We start from the raw sequence: 12,643 nt of genomic DNA, 5'->3' as shown, positions 1-12,643 counted from the left end.
AAAAAAAAAAAAAAAAAAGAAAGAAAGAAAGAAAAGAAAAGTTTATTTCAATTGGATCTGACCAAGAGAACCTCTTAATAGCATATTATGACTAAATGACCAAAAGTGCAGGTTAGAGACATAATATTAAATCTGTTATTATTATTATTATCATTAAATATAAAATCTATGAAATAAAAAGTGCCAAATCACATTTAAGTGTAAAGTAATGAGCTGAGAAGCATTTCTTCCACCAGAAAGTTTCTTTTTAAAAAAAAAATCATTTATTTCATAAGAACATGAGGTATTTCAAAGAGCACATATTTTGTAGAAATTAAACACACAACGTTAAGTTCAATCATTTCTACATATCACATATGAACAAATATACTAACAAGACGATACGGACTTTGAAAAAAGGAACATATATATATATATATATATATATATATATATATATATATATATTAACCATTCTTAATGTCACACATACACATATAATTACTTTAAAAAGTTTCTTAATTCAAAAAATTATAAATACCCACTAAAACCTTTCACTATTCATTTTCATATGAAAACATAAGTATCACATTTAGTTACGTATCAGCAGCATACAAAAAAACGCAGACAGGGTAAGAATTAGTACAGTACATTACACAAATTGAAAATATATCTGAATGCAAAACATGCTTCTCAAACATTGAGGTATTATTACAATACTTAGGAGTGAACTTCCAGTATAATACCGTTCTCTTGGGTGAATCAATGGAATTTACAAAGATATTCCCTCATAGATATCAAATCCCAAACCCCTTTTGTAGCATCTATTGGAATCTAATCTCTTGTAAAAAGGAGGAGTGGCTCTGGAAACTTGGAGTAAACCTGACTTCAATACCCTGTAAAGGTTCCCAACTGTCCTGAACATTCGTGGCCAGGATGGAGCATTCACTGAGGTTAGAGGAAAGAAAGAAATCACCTAACAGAGTCGTCCCTATTCCTGGGCTTTTCAAGGTACCACTAGCTCCATCAATGACTTGCCCCTATTCAGATCCAAACTTAACAAGGGACCAATATGAAGGCAAACCATTCTTAATGTCAACACAATAGCTTTTTTTTTTTCAAGTTAACATGTGCAAAGTAACAGTGACTGTCCATTTAAGAAATATTTAGCACACAGCAGCTTGTTTGATTTTCTGTAGCAACTGCTGTTGTCTTTCATACAGTTTCTTCCTTTCCACCAGGAGCTTGGACTCATCAGCCCGCAGAGTGTGGATGTACTCAGTGGCTTTTTTCAGGATGACCGCCTTAGCGGCCTTCTCATTGTGCGCCAGCTCAGGCACAAGTTCCCTGAGGTTCAGGAAGCTGGAGCGCATAATGTCACGGCGTTGGCGCTCCATCCTGTTGTGGTTGCGGCGACGCTCAATGTTCTCCCAGTCTGAGTTGTTCCGGGATCCCAACCTCGGAGCCTTTGGCCGGAGTACGCATTTGAGGGCTAGCGAAGCGTGGCTCCTGGGCTTCTTCTGAGGCCATGTGTCCTCCCTGTCCACGTTGGGCAACGGTGGCGCGGCATAGTTGTGTTGCTCCTGAATGGGGTCGTAGCGCTTGAGGATCACCTCGCTGGACTGAGCGCACCCGGGACTCAGCGTTGCGTTCTCCCGATGCGCCGCGGTGGGGAGCCTGGTGACAGTCTTGGAGAACTGTGTCTCCTCCAGCATGACCACATAGATTTCCTCTCCGCCTTCCTCCACAGAACCTGAGTTGCTTAGGAAGTCCTCTAGGGAACTGCTGAGCCCCTGGTGGTCACCAAGGCTTATCGCTGAGCCGGTGCTGGCGGGGATGGTGGGTACAGACATAGACTCGCGCTTACTCGCTTGGGAGAAGACCACAGCCGGGTCCACACACTCCGAGTCCAGGTGGGAGAGCTCTGTGAGCCAGGCTGCTTTCCCACGCCCCACACCTGCTGTCCCACTGCGCTCTTGGCCAGTAGAGCTGGCGGCTGCCGCTCCAGGGGCCAAGGTGCCTGCGCCGACGGCGAGGGACCCGTAGCCCCCTGGCAGTTTCTTGCTCACCACACTCTCTGGTTTCCCTCCGTTGGAGAAGCCGCTCCACATGCAGTCCTGAAGGATGATCGGGTTGCTGGTGCAGCCGCGGAGATCTCCCAGGCCGAAAACCTCCTCCTCGCCCGGGTTACTCCATAGGTCGGCCTCAGGCAGCAGCATCTCCGTGGCCCGGTTCACCGGCTCCAGGCTGTGCTCTGCCAAGGCACTGTCAGGTGACAATCGCGGGGTGGGCAACAGTTCAAACTTCTTCCAGATGTCCTCCCCTGGAGGCGTCGAGTTGCGACCACCAAAGTAGATGTCATCTTCTTCCGGGTAGAAGCAGGGTTTCAGCGAGTCAAACTCCAGGTCTGAGTTCTTGCAGATCATTCCGGGCATGGTGGATGTAGTGCAGCTGAGCATCTGTTCGTCTCCACCTGACAACGAAACACCCCTTTCTCCTTAGTTCTTTTTAAATATGGGGGTGTTTCCGTCCCGTGGGAGGTCACATAGGGTGTGAGACCCAACCAACCTCCAACACTCTCCGGGGCTACTAGAGGATCTGATCTGAGGCTTTTCAGAGCTGCGAAGTTCTCCAGTGGGCTTTAGAGACAGACAGGTCTTCCTGGTGGCTGCTGCCGCCTGATTGCCCTTGTGCCTAACTAGGGCTCTTCTGGCTTCCACCCAGCTCTCAAGAGCATCTTCCCAGGAGCATCGTGTCCTGTGCCTTCCTCCTCCACCCTCCTTTGAATCCACCCACCAGGTCCAGACAGTTGATTGTCACTTCATGTGAAACTTTCAAGGACAGAAGGGCACTGATGATGCATTTCAAATCCCCAACGAAAGCAACTTTCCACCGAGATTAGTGTACACAGCAAGATCATCCTCCAGAAAAAAAAAGGAGAAATGTGATCTCAGAAAAACAGAAATTGTGCGAATGCACGACCACTAGCTGAGCATTAAGAAGGTGCTTAAGGAAACCTCTGCTCAGAATTAGAAGAAGCATAAGCACAAACATGACTGCCCCTGAAAGACAATATCCCTTTATAAAAGTAGATATCAAATGAGAAAAGGAAAAGAATCAAACATTAACAGTACAACAAAATATAAAACTTGTAAAAATGAGAGGAAGAAACAAACTCAGAGTATTTGGAACAAGAATAAAATTATAGTTATAACCCAATTATTACACTGAGTATAATAAGCTGAATTCTCCAATTAAAAGACACAGATAATCTACTTGGGCTAAGACATATTCCAGAAACATGATGCTTACAAGAAAATAATCTCCCTGCAAATAAAGAGACTGAGTGAAAACATAGCAAATGATAATCCAAGCAAATATAATGGAGCAGGAGTAGCTTTATCATAACCAGCAAAATAGACTTTAAGACACAAAAAAGGCCACTATACACTGAACAAAAGATAATTCATGAAGAAGATAGAACTAAGAGTTGTGAAGTAGGAGAATATTTGCCTGGCATGTGAAAAGATCTGAGTTTGGTCTCTGTCTGCACCACAAAAAGAAAATACAACTTCTATAAATGTGTACATTTTCAATGTTGAAGGCCATAATTGTATGAAAACACAACTAATCATACTAGTCAAAGGCTTCATTAAAATAATAGGTGACTTCAAACCCCTATTCAAAAACACCCAATTAAAAACAATAGATCTTCAAAACCAAAAGTTAGCTAAGAAATGTCAGAATCACATACCATACATAGTAAGATAATGTAAAGGGCCATCTATATAATATTCCATTTAACAGATGCAGTATACACATTTGATCATCAGCACATTACTAACATAAAGCATATATTAATCTACAGAGAAATTACCATTGAATTAAATATAATAATGTATCATTTATAATCTCAATGGAATTAAAATACAAATCAATAAATAGCAAAAGAAACTGAATAACCTATTCATACATGCTGTAGTTAGACATGATTGGTGAGTTATAGTCGAAGTAGCAATTATAAAATCCTTCTATCAAATGAAATTGGAAATAGCCTTCATAAGAGGGAAATTTACATCAACAAATGTCATATCAGTAATAGAGAGATATTTTAAATAGATACTTGAAATGTATCTCAAGCACTTATAAAAACAAGGTCACTTGCTCAACTACTATGTTCATAGCAGTGTTATTCATAAGAGCCAAAAACTGGAAACAGCCTAGATGTCCCTCATCTGAAGAATAGATAAAGAAAACATGGCACATCTACATAATAAAATACTATTCAACTATTAAAAAATGATATCATGAGATTTGCAGACAAATGAGTGGAACTAGAAAATATCATCCTGAGTGAGGTAACTCAGACTCAGAAAGACTTGTATACTCACTTATAAGTGGACATTAGACAAAGTACAGGATACCCATGCTACAATCCACAGACACAAAGAAACTGGATAATGAGGAGGTCCCAAGGAAGGATGCATGACTCTTACTCAGAAGAGGAAAGAAGGTAGTTATCAGAAATGGATGGATGGATGGAACTGGGAAGGAAAGTAGATGAGGAGGGGAATAACTGGGATCAGGATCAGGTGTGGGAAGGAAGGGGCAGAAGAGGGCCAGGCCAGAAAAAGGAAATCAGTGGTAAGGAGGATCTCTGGAACTAGCCAGAGACCTGGGATGCATGTTTGTGCTTCTGGGAGTCTATGGAGGTGACTCTAGCAGCTGGGGATATGGAGACTGAAATGGACACCTCCTGTAGCCAAATGGGACTTTCCAGTGGAAGGAAGGGGACATAAACCCACCCACAAAACCTTAGACCTCAAATTTGTTCTCCCTACAAGATGTGCAGGGATAAAGATGGAGCAGAGATTGAGGGAATGGCCAACCAATGAGTGCCCCAAGTTGAGACCTACCCTATGGGAGAGAGCCAACCCCTGTCACTATTAATGATACCTTGCTATGCCTGCAGATGGAAGCCTATACCATAACTGTTTCCTGAGAAGCTTCACCCAGCAGCTGATGGAAACAGAAACATAGACCCACAGCTGAACATCAGGCAGAGCTCAGGGAGTCTGGTGGAAGAGTGAGGGATAGAATTGAGCAAGCTGATGGGGTCAAGGACATCACAATGCCTACAAAGTCAACTAACCTGGGCCATGGGGGCTCACAGAGACTGAACCACCAATGAAAAAGCATGCAAAGGCTGGACCTAGGCCCCCTACACATTAGTAGCAGATGTGCACCTTGGTCTTGATGTGGGTCCTCTAACATGTAGACTGTTGGCTAACTCTGACTCTGTTGCCTGCCATTGTATCCCCTTCGCCTATCTGGACTGCTTGGTTGTGCCTCAATGGGAGAGGATGCACTTAGTTCTTCTGGGAATAGATGGGAGAGGGTGAAGTGGTACCCAAGGAAGGGGGCTTCCCCTTCAAAGGGAAGGGTAATAGGGGAAGGAATGTGTGAGGGTGGGGCTGGGAGGAGAGGAGGGGTGGGGTCTGTGATTGGGATGTAAAATGAATAAATAAATTTAAAAAAAGGACAAGGCTAAAACCAAATTTGAAATTAGTATAAGAGAAATAATAAGTAGTACAGCAAAATGGCGGAGCAAAAGTAGAATAGAAACATGAAGACAGTACAAAAAGATTAATGCTTAAAATGGTAGTTATTAAAATAAGATAGAGAATAATTTTTATTAAATTTACCAGAAGAAAGAGAAAAATAACTAAAACTAGTTTTAAAAACTAATACCAGACACCACTTAAATTCAGAGCCTCATTAGAAAAAGTTCTATTGAATTATACTTAAATATATTGGAAAATCTAGACATGGACATAGATGCTATGAGCATAGATGCTATAAAGACTGAACCAAAAACATAACTAATAAATCAGTAATGAGCAGTGATACTGAAGGTGTAGGAAGAAGTCTTCTAACAAACAAACAAACAAACAAACAAACCAAAGACTAGATGAATTCCCTGCTACACTTTACAATAGAGATAATACCAATCAATGCCCCTCAAAAAATTTACAAAGGAAGAGAAGCAATCATACCAAAAGTCATTCTATGAAGTTAATATGTCTGAGTAAAACCTGAAATAATGTAACCAAAAAAAAAGCAAAAGCAAAAACAAAAACTTGTTCCAGTATCTCTTAAGAGTATAAATGCATTATTCCTCAAAAAATACTTTTAAATAAAACTAAAAGCACATTAAAGATATTATTCATCTTGATAAAATTGGTTTCAACTCAAGGCTGAGTGAATAATTCAATATAAGAGTTGGGGTAAACATAATGTAGCTCATAAGTAGAACCAAATATAAAAATTACATGACCACATCAATAGGCATAGGAAAAAACCTTTCATTTAATTAAGTATCCCTTCACAATAAAAGGCACAAATCAATTGCATATAGCAGGATTGTATCTCTACATAACAAAGGCATTATATAACAAATCCATAAGCCAGCATCATACTTCACAGGGTAAAACTGAAATGTTGAAGTTCATACAAAAGCAAAAAATCTTCATATAGACAAAACAATGTAGTGGTACTGAGCAGAGGATCCAGAAATAAATACACTTTTGGCAAACTGATTCCCAATAAATGTAGCAAAAACATATCTTGAAGAAAGGACATTCTTTTTAACACACCGTGCTGGGAACACAAGTTATCTGCATATACAGGAGAGAATCAAGGCTCTTGTATCTCTTGCACAAAAAAATTATTCTAAAACGATTTGATATTAAATTTAGGATTTAAAACCTTAAAAGTGCATAAAAACATGAGGGAAGTAGTCCAAGAGGGAAATAATTCATGTGTAATGATTTCCCAACTAGAATGTCAATAGCTTAGGATACAAGCAAAAGTTGACAAATAAGATTATAACATATTCAAAACTTCTGCAAAGAAAAGTAACCAACAGAGTTAGGAGGTATGATAATGAATGCTAATTTTCAACTTCACAGAATCCAGAATCAGCTATGAGATGGGGCTTCTGGGCAAGCCTTTGGAAGATATTCTTTTTCAAATATATTATTTTCTTAAAATACAGTATTTTAAAATACATGTTCTTAAAATACAATATTTTTAAAATAATATTTTAAGTTATTTATAATATTAAATAATATTTATTCTTTGAGAATTTCATACATTTATACAATGTATTTCAATCATATCTGCTCCCCAATCTTCCCTTCAAACTCTTCCTAGATCATCTTCCACATCACCGTCCCCATTTTATGTCCTCATCTTTTTTAAGTAAGCACTGGGTCAGTCCAGTTTGTGCTGCCTCTACACACACACACACACACACACAGAAGGGGGAGGGACTCACTGGAGCATTGTCAGCCTATCAGGGCCATATCCCTAAAGAAAAATAACTTGTCCTATACTAGCATCCATAAGCTGTCAGTATCCTCATCTTGTACTGTGGGCTCTCATGGCCCTCCTTCAACTATGCCGCAATGTTGACTGGACTGCACATACAACCACACCTCCTGTGAACTCATAAGTGCTGTGACTTGGTCATGTCCAGAAAACACTGTTTCACCTGAATCTTCCTAAACTCTGGCTCTTAAGATCTTTCTATGCTCTCTTCAGTAATGCTTTCTGAACCTTCGGAGGAGGGTGTGATATACAGATGTTCCAATCCAAGCAAACCACGGACACTTGTTTTCTGCACAGGTGATGCATGGGATTTTCTTGTTATTTTATTGTGGTAGGAAAATCCACCCAATGTGGATGAGAATAGTTCTTGGGCAGGAGTTTTCTGGACTGTATAAGATCCAGAAAGTGAGCTTAACGCTAGCATGTATACATTTATTGCTCTGTTTCTTGATTGCAGATGCAATGGGAAGAGTTCCCTCAAGCTCCTGCCTTTGTAACTTCCCGACTAGGATTATAGAATGAACTGTGAAGTAGAATAAATCCTTTATCCCTTAAGTGGCTTTTGTCAGATTATTTTGCCACAGCATCAAAAAAAAATTATGACAAGGTGCAACCTCCAGAATGGGAGTGTATATTTGCTACCTGTGCATTTGATACATAATATATAAAAACATAAAAATTTAGCAAGCCCTGCTACAATGATAATTAATAACTTACATTTTCAGTTTTGCTGCTTTAACTTAAAATAGTAGTAGTTGTAAGATTTTTCTAAATCTAGACACATGGCGCAGTTGATAAGAGTGTGTACTGCTCTTCCTGAAGATAAGAGCTCAGCTCCCAATACTGAAGTTCCAGAAGATCCCAAACCAAACCTCTTTAGAGAGAGAGAGAGACAGAGACAGAGAGAAACAGAGAGAGACAGAGACAGAGACAGAAACAGAAACAGAGACAGAAACACAGAGACAGAAACACAGAGACAGAAACACAGAGACAGAAACACAGAGAGACACACACAAAGGCATACACAGAGAGAAATGAAAAGTAAAATAAATCTTTAAAACAAATATTTTTCTATTGCAATTAGCATTTCTATTGCATAGACTTGATATTAAGAGGACACAAAGTTTTGTGGGAAGAGAAGAGAGAATGGTTCTTGAAGGAGTTAGAAGAGGGGTAAATATGACCAAAATACATTGTATGAAATTCTTAACTAATAAAATGCTTTTGTAGTGATAATAAAAAAATTAAGGCTATTTATAATGTTTAAATGGAGGGTAGATAATGAAAGAAGAATGGAAACAATAGAAGACAGAAAGATAGATGTTTGATAAATATGTGCTATAGTGATAGATGATTGACAGTAAATAGATACATAGAGAGAGACAGGCACACACATATATATATATATAGAAAATGTGGAGGGAAATCTATTATAATGCCACTTTTATGTCTAAAATCCAGGCCCTATGCCAAACATTTATGAGGTGAACATTATGTGTAGTGGAAAGAGCAAAGAAAGGATTCTTTTTATTTTTCTAAGTCTTTTTTTAAACTAACACCACTAAACTTATTTTTATGTTTATTACACATTTGTCTCATTCTGAGTACACATTAGAATTGATTTATCATACAACTTATGAACAAATTGGATATTTTCTACTGAACGGGTTTAAAAGGAACATAAAACTGTAAAAATACTAGTTTAATTCTAGTTCCAAGTTCTAAGTTATGATGACTAGAATAATAAACACCATGATGATTTTACTGAATTTTCTGAGTTGGACTTCACTATAGAAGTTTTTTGATTTTAATAACAGTCTATTTCAAGAAATGAAGGACTATGTATAAAAACCATTTTACTTTAAATATAGGGAATAAATATGTATTAACACAAAACTCCTACTTCCTATTTAAAGTTATGCATTGAAGGAGATTAACTAATGTCAACTACAAATCTAGTGTCTTAAAAGTATATTACATGAATTCTCAAAGAATATATTATCCATTGACTTTCTTTCTGTACTGTATTATTTTCCTTACTATCAGTAAAAAGTATCTTTATTGGTTCTTTGAGAATTTCCTATTGTCTTTGAGATACTTTGTCATCTAGTGTCTTAATCTTAAATCACATACAATGTGTTCCATTTGCTTTTGTCATAAAGAGTTAAGCCAATATAAGGATGATATACAACACAACTCCATTTGGCATTCATGATAACCATTTGGTACTTAGAACAGGAATGGCCAAGTATTGCTTAGTGACAGAAATTCAAAATGAATTAGTTTTAAGGGGACCCATGTTGTGCACAAATGTAGACTTCTAGAATTCACTAAATGTTTCAGGAGAAGACTACCATACTGAGCTTAAATAAAGAAAATAATAATAATAAAAAAAATAAATGAAAAAAAACACTACTTGAAGTATAATGCTGATACCTAAACATGGGCAAGGTACAATGGTTACAAAAAAAACAGTTTTGTGTAATATTCTATAAGCTCTGTGATATATTTTATGAAGCTATGTCTCTCCTTTTTGGAAGGAAAAACAAGGGTCTATGTAGCTCAGGCTGGTTTCGAGGTCACACTCTTCCTGGTCTATTCCTCAAGTACTGTAATTACAAGTATATCACTTCACCCAACAACAGCATGTCTTTTTAGTACTAACATTACACACATTCTATCTTTTCTTGAGTCTGGGTCTCCTGTAGGTTATGCTGGCCCGGAATTTGCTGTGTAGCTAAGGATGATGTTGATCTTTCTAGCTGATCTTTCTGATTCTGATCTATCTTCACTCCAGGTCTAGGATTACAGGCATATGCCATGCCAGGCCCAGACTACTTAGCTACATTTTTTTAAAAAGTATCTATTTAAGCAGATGCAGAAACCCACAGCTAAACATTAGGTGGGGCTTGAGGAATCCTGCGGAAACCAGGGTGGAAGGATTGAAGGAGCCAGAGGGGTCAAGGACACCAACAAGAAAACCTACAAAATCAACAAACCTGGGCCCATAGAGGCTCACAGAGACTGAACTGCCAACTAGGGAGCATGCATGGGAAGGACCTAGGTCCTCTGCACATATGTAACAGTTTGGTCTTTATGTGGGACACCTAACAATGGAATCAGGGGTTGTCTCTGTTGTCTGCCTTTGGCATCCTTTATCTTAACTGGGCTGCCTTGCCTATGCAAAATAGAAGGTGAACCCAGACTTACTGCAACTTGCAGGTTGATAACCATGGGAGGCCTCCCTTTTTCTTCAGAGAGGGGGGTGGGGGGAGGGGAGAGGAGAGGGAAGTGGGGGAGGGGATGGGAGGGGAGAGGATGGGAGGATGGGAGGGAGGGGAAACTGCAATTGGGATATAACATAAATAAATAGCTTAATAATAACATTAATGTTTGTTTAATCTAACTTTTTTTTTTACCATGGACTATAAGATGAGTTTTATTAAAAGTGAACCAATGCTTATTATTCTCCTTTAGTTTTAAAATTACCTTCAAAAACCTCTATTTTGTCTATTGCCACTTGTAAGATATTGAATAACTCACCTCATTAGATTCATGTAGTGATAAATGTGTTCTCATGAAACATTTAGCTGATTTAAAGTTTTACCTTTAATGGCAAGTTTTTAAGCCTTTTCTAAATCAATTTTCTAGTATCAGTTCTTAAATGACAAGGAGCAAGAGATAAACTCCAAAAAGTTAGCTCCTTCTCTTCCAAGAAAAATCAACCCCTCTCTTAGAAGTTGAATAAGCGGTTTGTGTATGTGTTTAGAGTAGAGAAGTGAATATTCCAGACTCTGTGGACTCTTTAGTCTCTATTGCAATTCAACTTCTACCCCTGAAGTGGGAGGCAGCCTTAAGCAGTATGTCATTTAAAAATGAAGGAGCAGCTCAAAGTTGACCCCTACAGCAGCTGGCCCACCTTGCCTTAGAACTAACCTACTGTTATTAGTTACTTTGAAGAAACTTGTGTTTAGTCTGATACTATTCTTTCCACAGAATATATGCATTTAAATTGTTGTACTTAAAAAATCAGAAAGGATGAAAAGAAATAAAGGTTCCCCAAACACAGTATTTCCCTCAAATTGCTGAGCTATGTGCTTTAGGCCCTGTGATTGTAATGTTGTCATTAACACACATATATTTATACCTACACTATTGTCCCAATTTCAAATGCAAGCAGTAAACTAGGAAACAAAACAAGAACCTAATCATTTCATCAATTAAAATGTTGCATGTCTAATGAGAAGCATAAAAAAAAAAAAGAGTCACTTTTATTTTAATCATTGTATTGCTTGTTCTGTTGACACCTGATTTTCTTAACGATTGGAACAATTACTCAAAGTCCCAATTAAATAGGTGCTCATTCATGTTAAATAAATGGCAGTTTCATTTACAATTTGTTTTGAAATGGAATTCCCACTATGGTTGTAATAGAGAGTAAATAAACACTATTGAAATAGACAGTAAACACTATTTTTGTTACTGTCGTAAAAATAATATGAAATCTGCTTTTAATCAAATTTCAGAGTAAAATACAGCATTGATAACTATTGGCACAAAGTTACACCAAAGATGTGTAGAGCTTACTCACCTTGTGTAACAGAGCCTTATAGTCTTTGCAAACAATCTCCATCCATCTCTCCTCTCAGAGAACAGGGGCAGCTTCTCTACTCTTTGCTGTTACAAGTCTGAATACCTATAAAATTTGATGTAAGTGCAATCATGCCGTAATTTTACATTCGTGAAAGTAGGTTTACTTTGTTTAGCAAAATGTCCTCAAATTTTTCCTGTTTTCTTATCAGAATAAAAGAAAGAGAAAAAAAAAAAAGGCAGGCAGTGGTAGTACATGCCTTTAATCTCAGCACTTGGAAAGCAGAGGCAGGCAAATTTCTGCCCAAAAACTATATGCTTATTCAAATATCCTAAAGCATTTTAATTTTATCCTAGGAGTTTTGTACTATAACTAGTATATATAAGCCATCCAGTGTTTTTAATTGAGTTTTGAAATTGGTGAGAGCTAACAGTCTAGTTGCATTCTTCTGATTATAAATTTCCACTTATTAAAAATGACCTTTTTCAAGAGGCCAGAGGCCATGAATTTGAGAGCCAGGGCAGGAGTGGGCATATGGAAAGAGGTGGGGGCAAGAAATGGAAGAGGAAATGACATAATAATATTTTAATTAAAAAAATAATAAATAAATACCCTCACTCCAGTGCATGTTCTTAGTATCATTATCAAAAGTCAGCTATTTATACAAGTGAAGAGTTACTT

General features: G+C 38.0%; 1 protein-coding gene across 1 annotated transcript; it reads right to left on the bottom strand.

Annotated features, from left to right (window-relative positions):
• Nucleotides 1-1,048: 1,048 nt before the first annotated feature.
• LOC110315715 (protein S-Myc) lies at nucleotides 1,049-2,452 on the bottom strand. The gene has a single exon (XM_021189706.1). It carries the CDS (start codon nucleotides 2,436-2,438, stop codon nucleotides 1,146-1,148), a length of 1,293 nt encoding a protein of 430 aa, XP_021045365.1. The 5' UTR covers nucleotides 2,439-2,452; the 3' UTR covers nucleotides 1,049-1,145.
• Nucleotides 2,453-12,643: the final 10,191 nt, after the last annotated feature.

The sequence above is a fragment of the Mus pahari genome, unplaced genomic scaffold (genome assembly GCF_900095145.1).
Source record: "Mus pahari unplaced genomic scaffold, PAHARI_EIJ_v1.1 scaffold_7329_1, whole genome shotgun sequence".
In the NCBI taxonomy this organism is placed as follows: Eukaryota; Metazoa; Chordata; class Mammalia; order Rodentia; family Muridae; genus Mus; species Mus pahari.
Note: the sequence above shows the minus strand (reverse complement) of the source record. Positions and strands in the feature narration are given on the sequence as shown.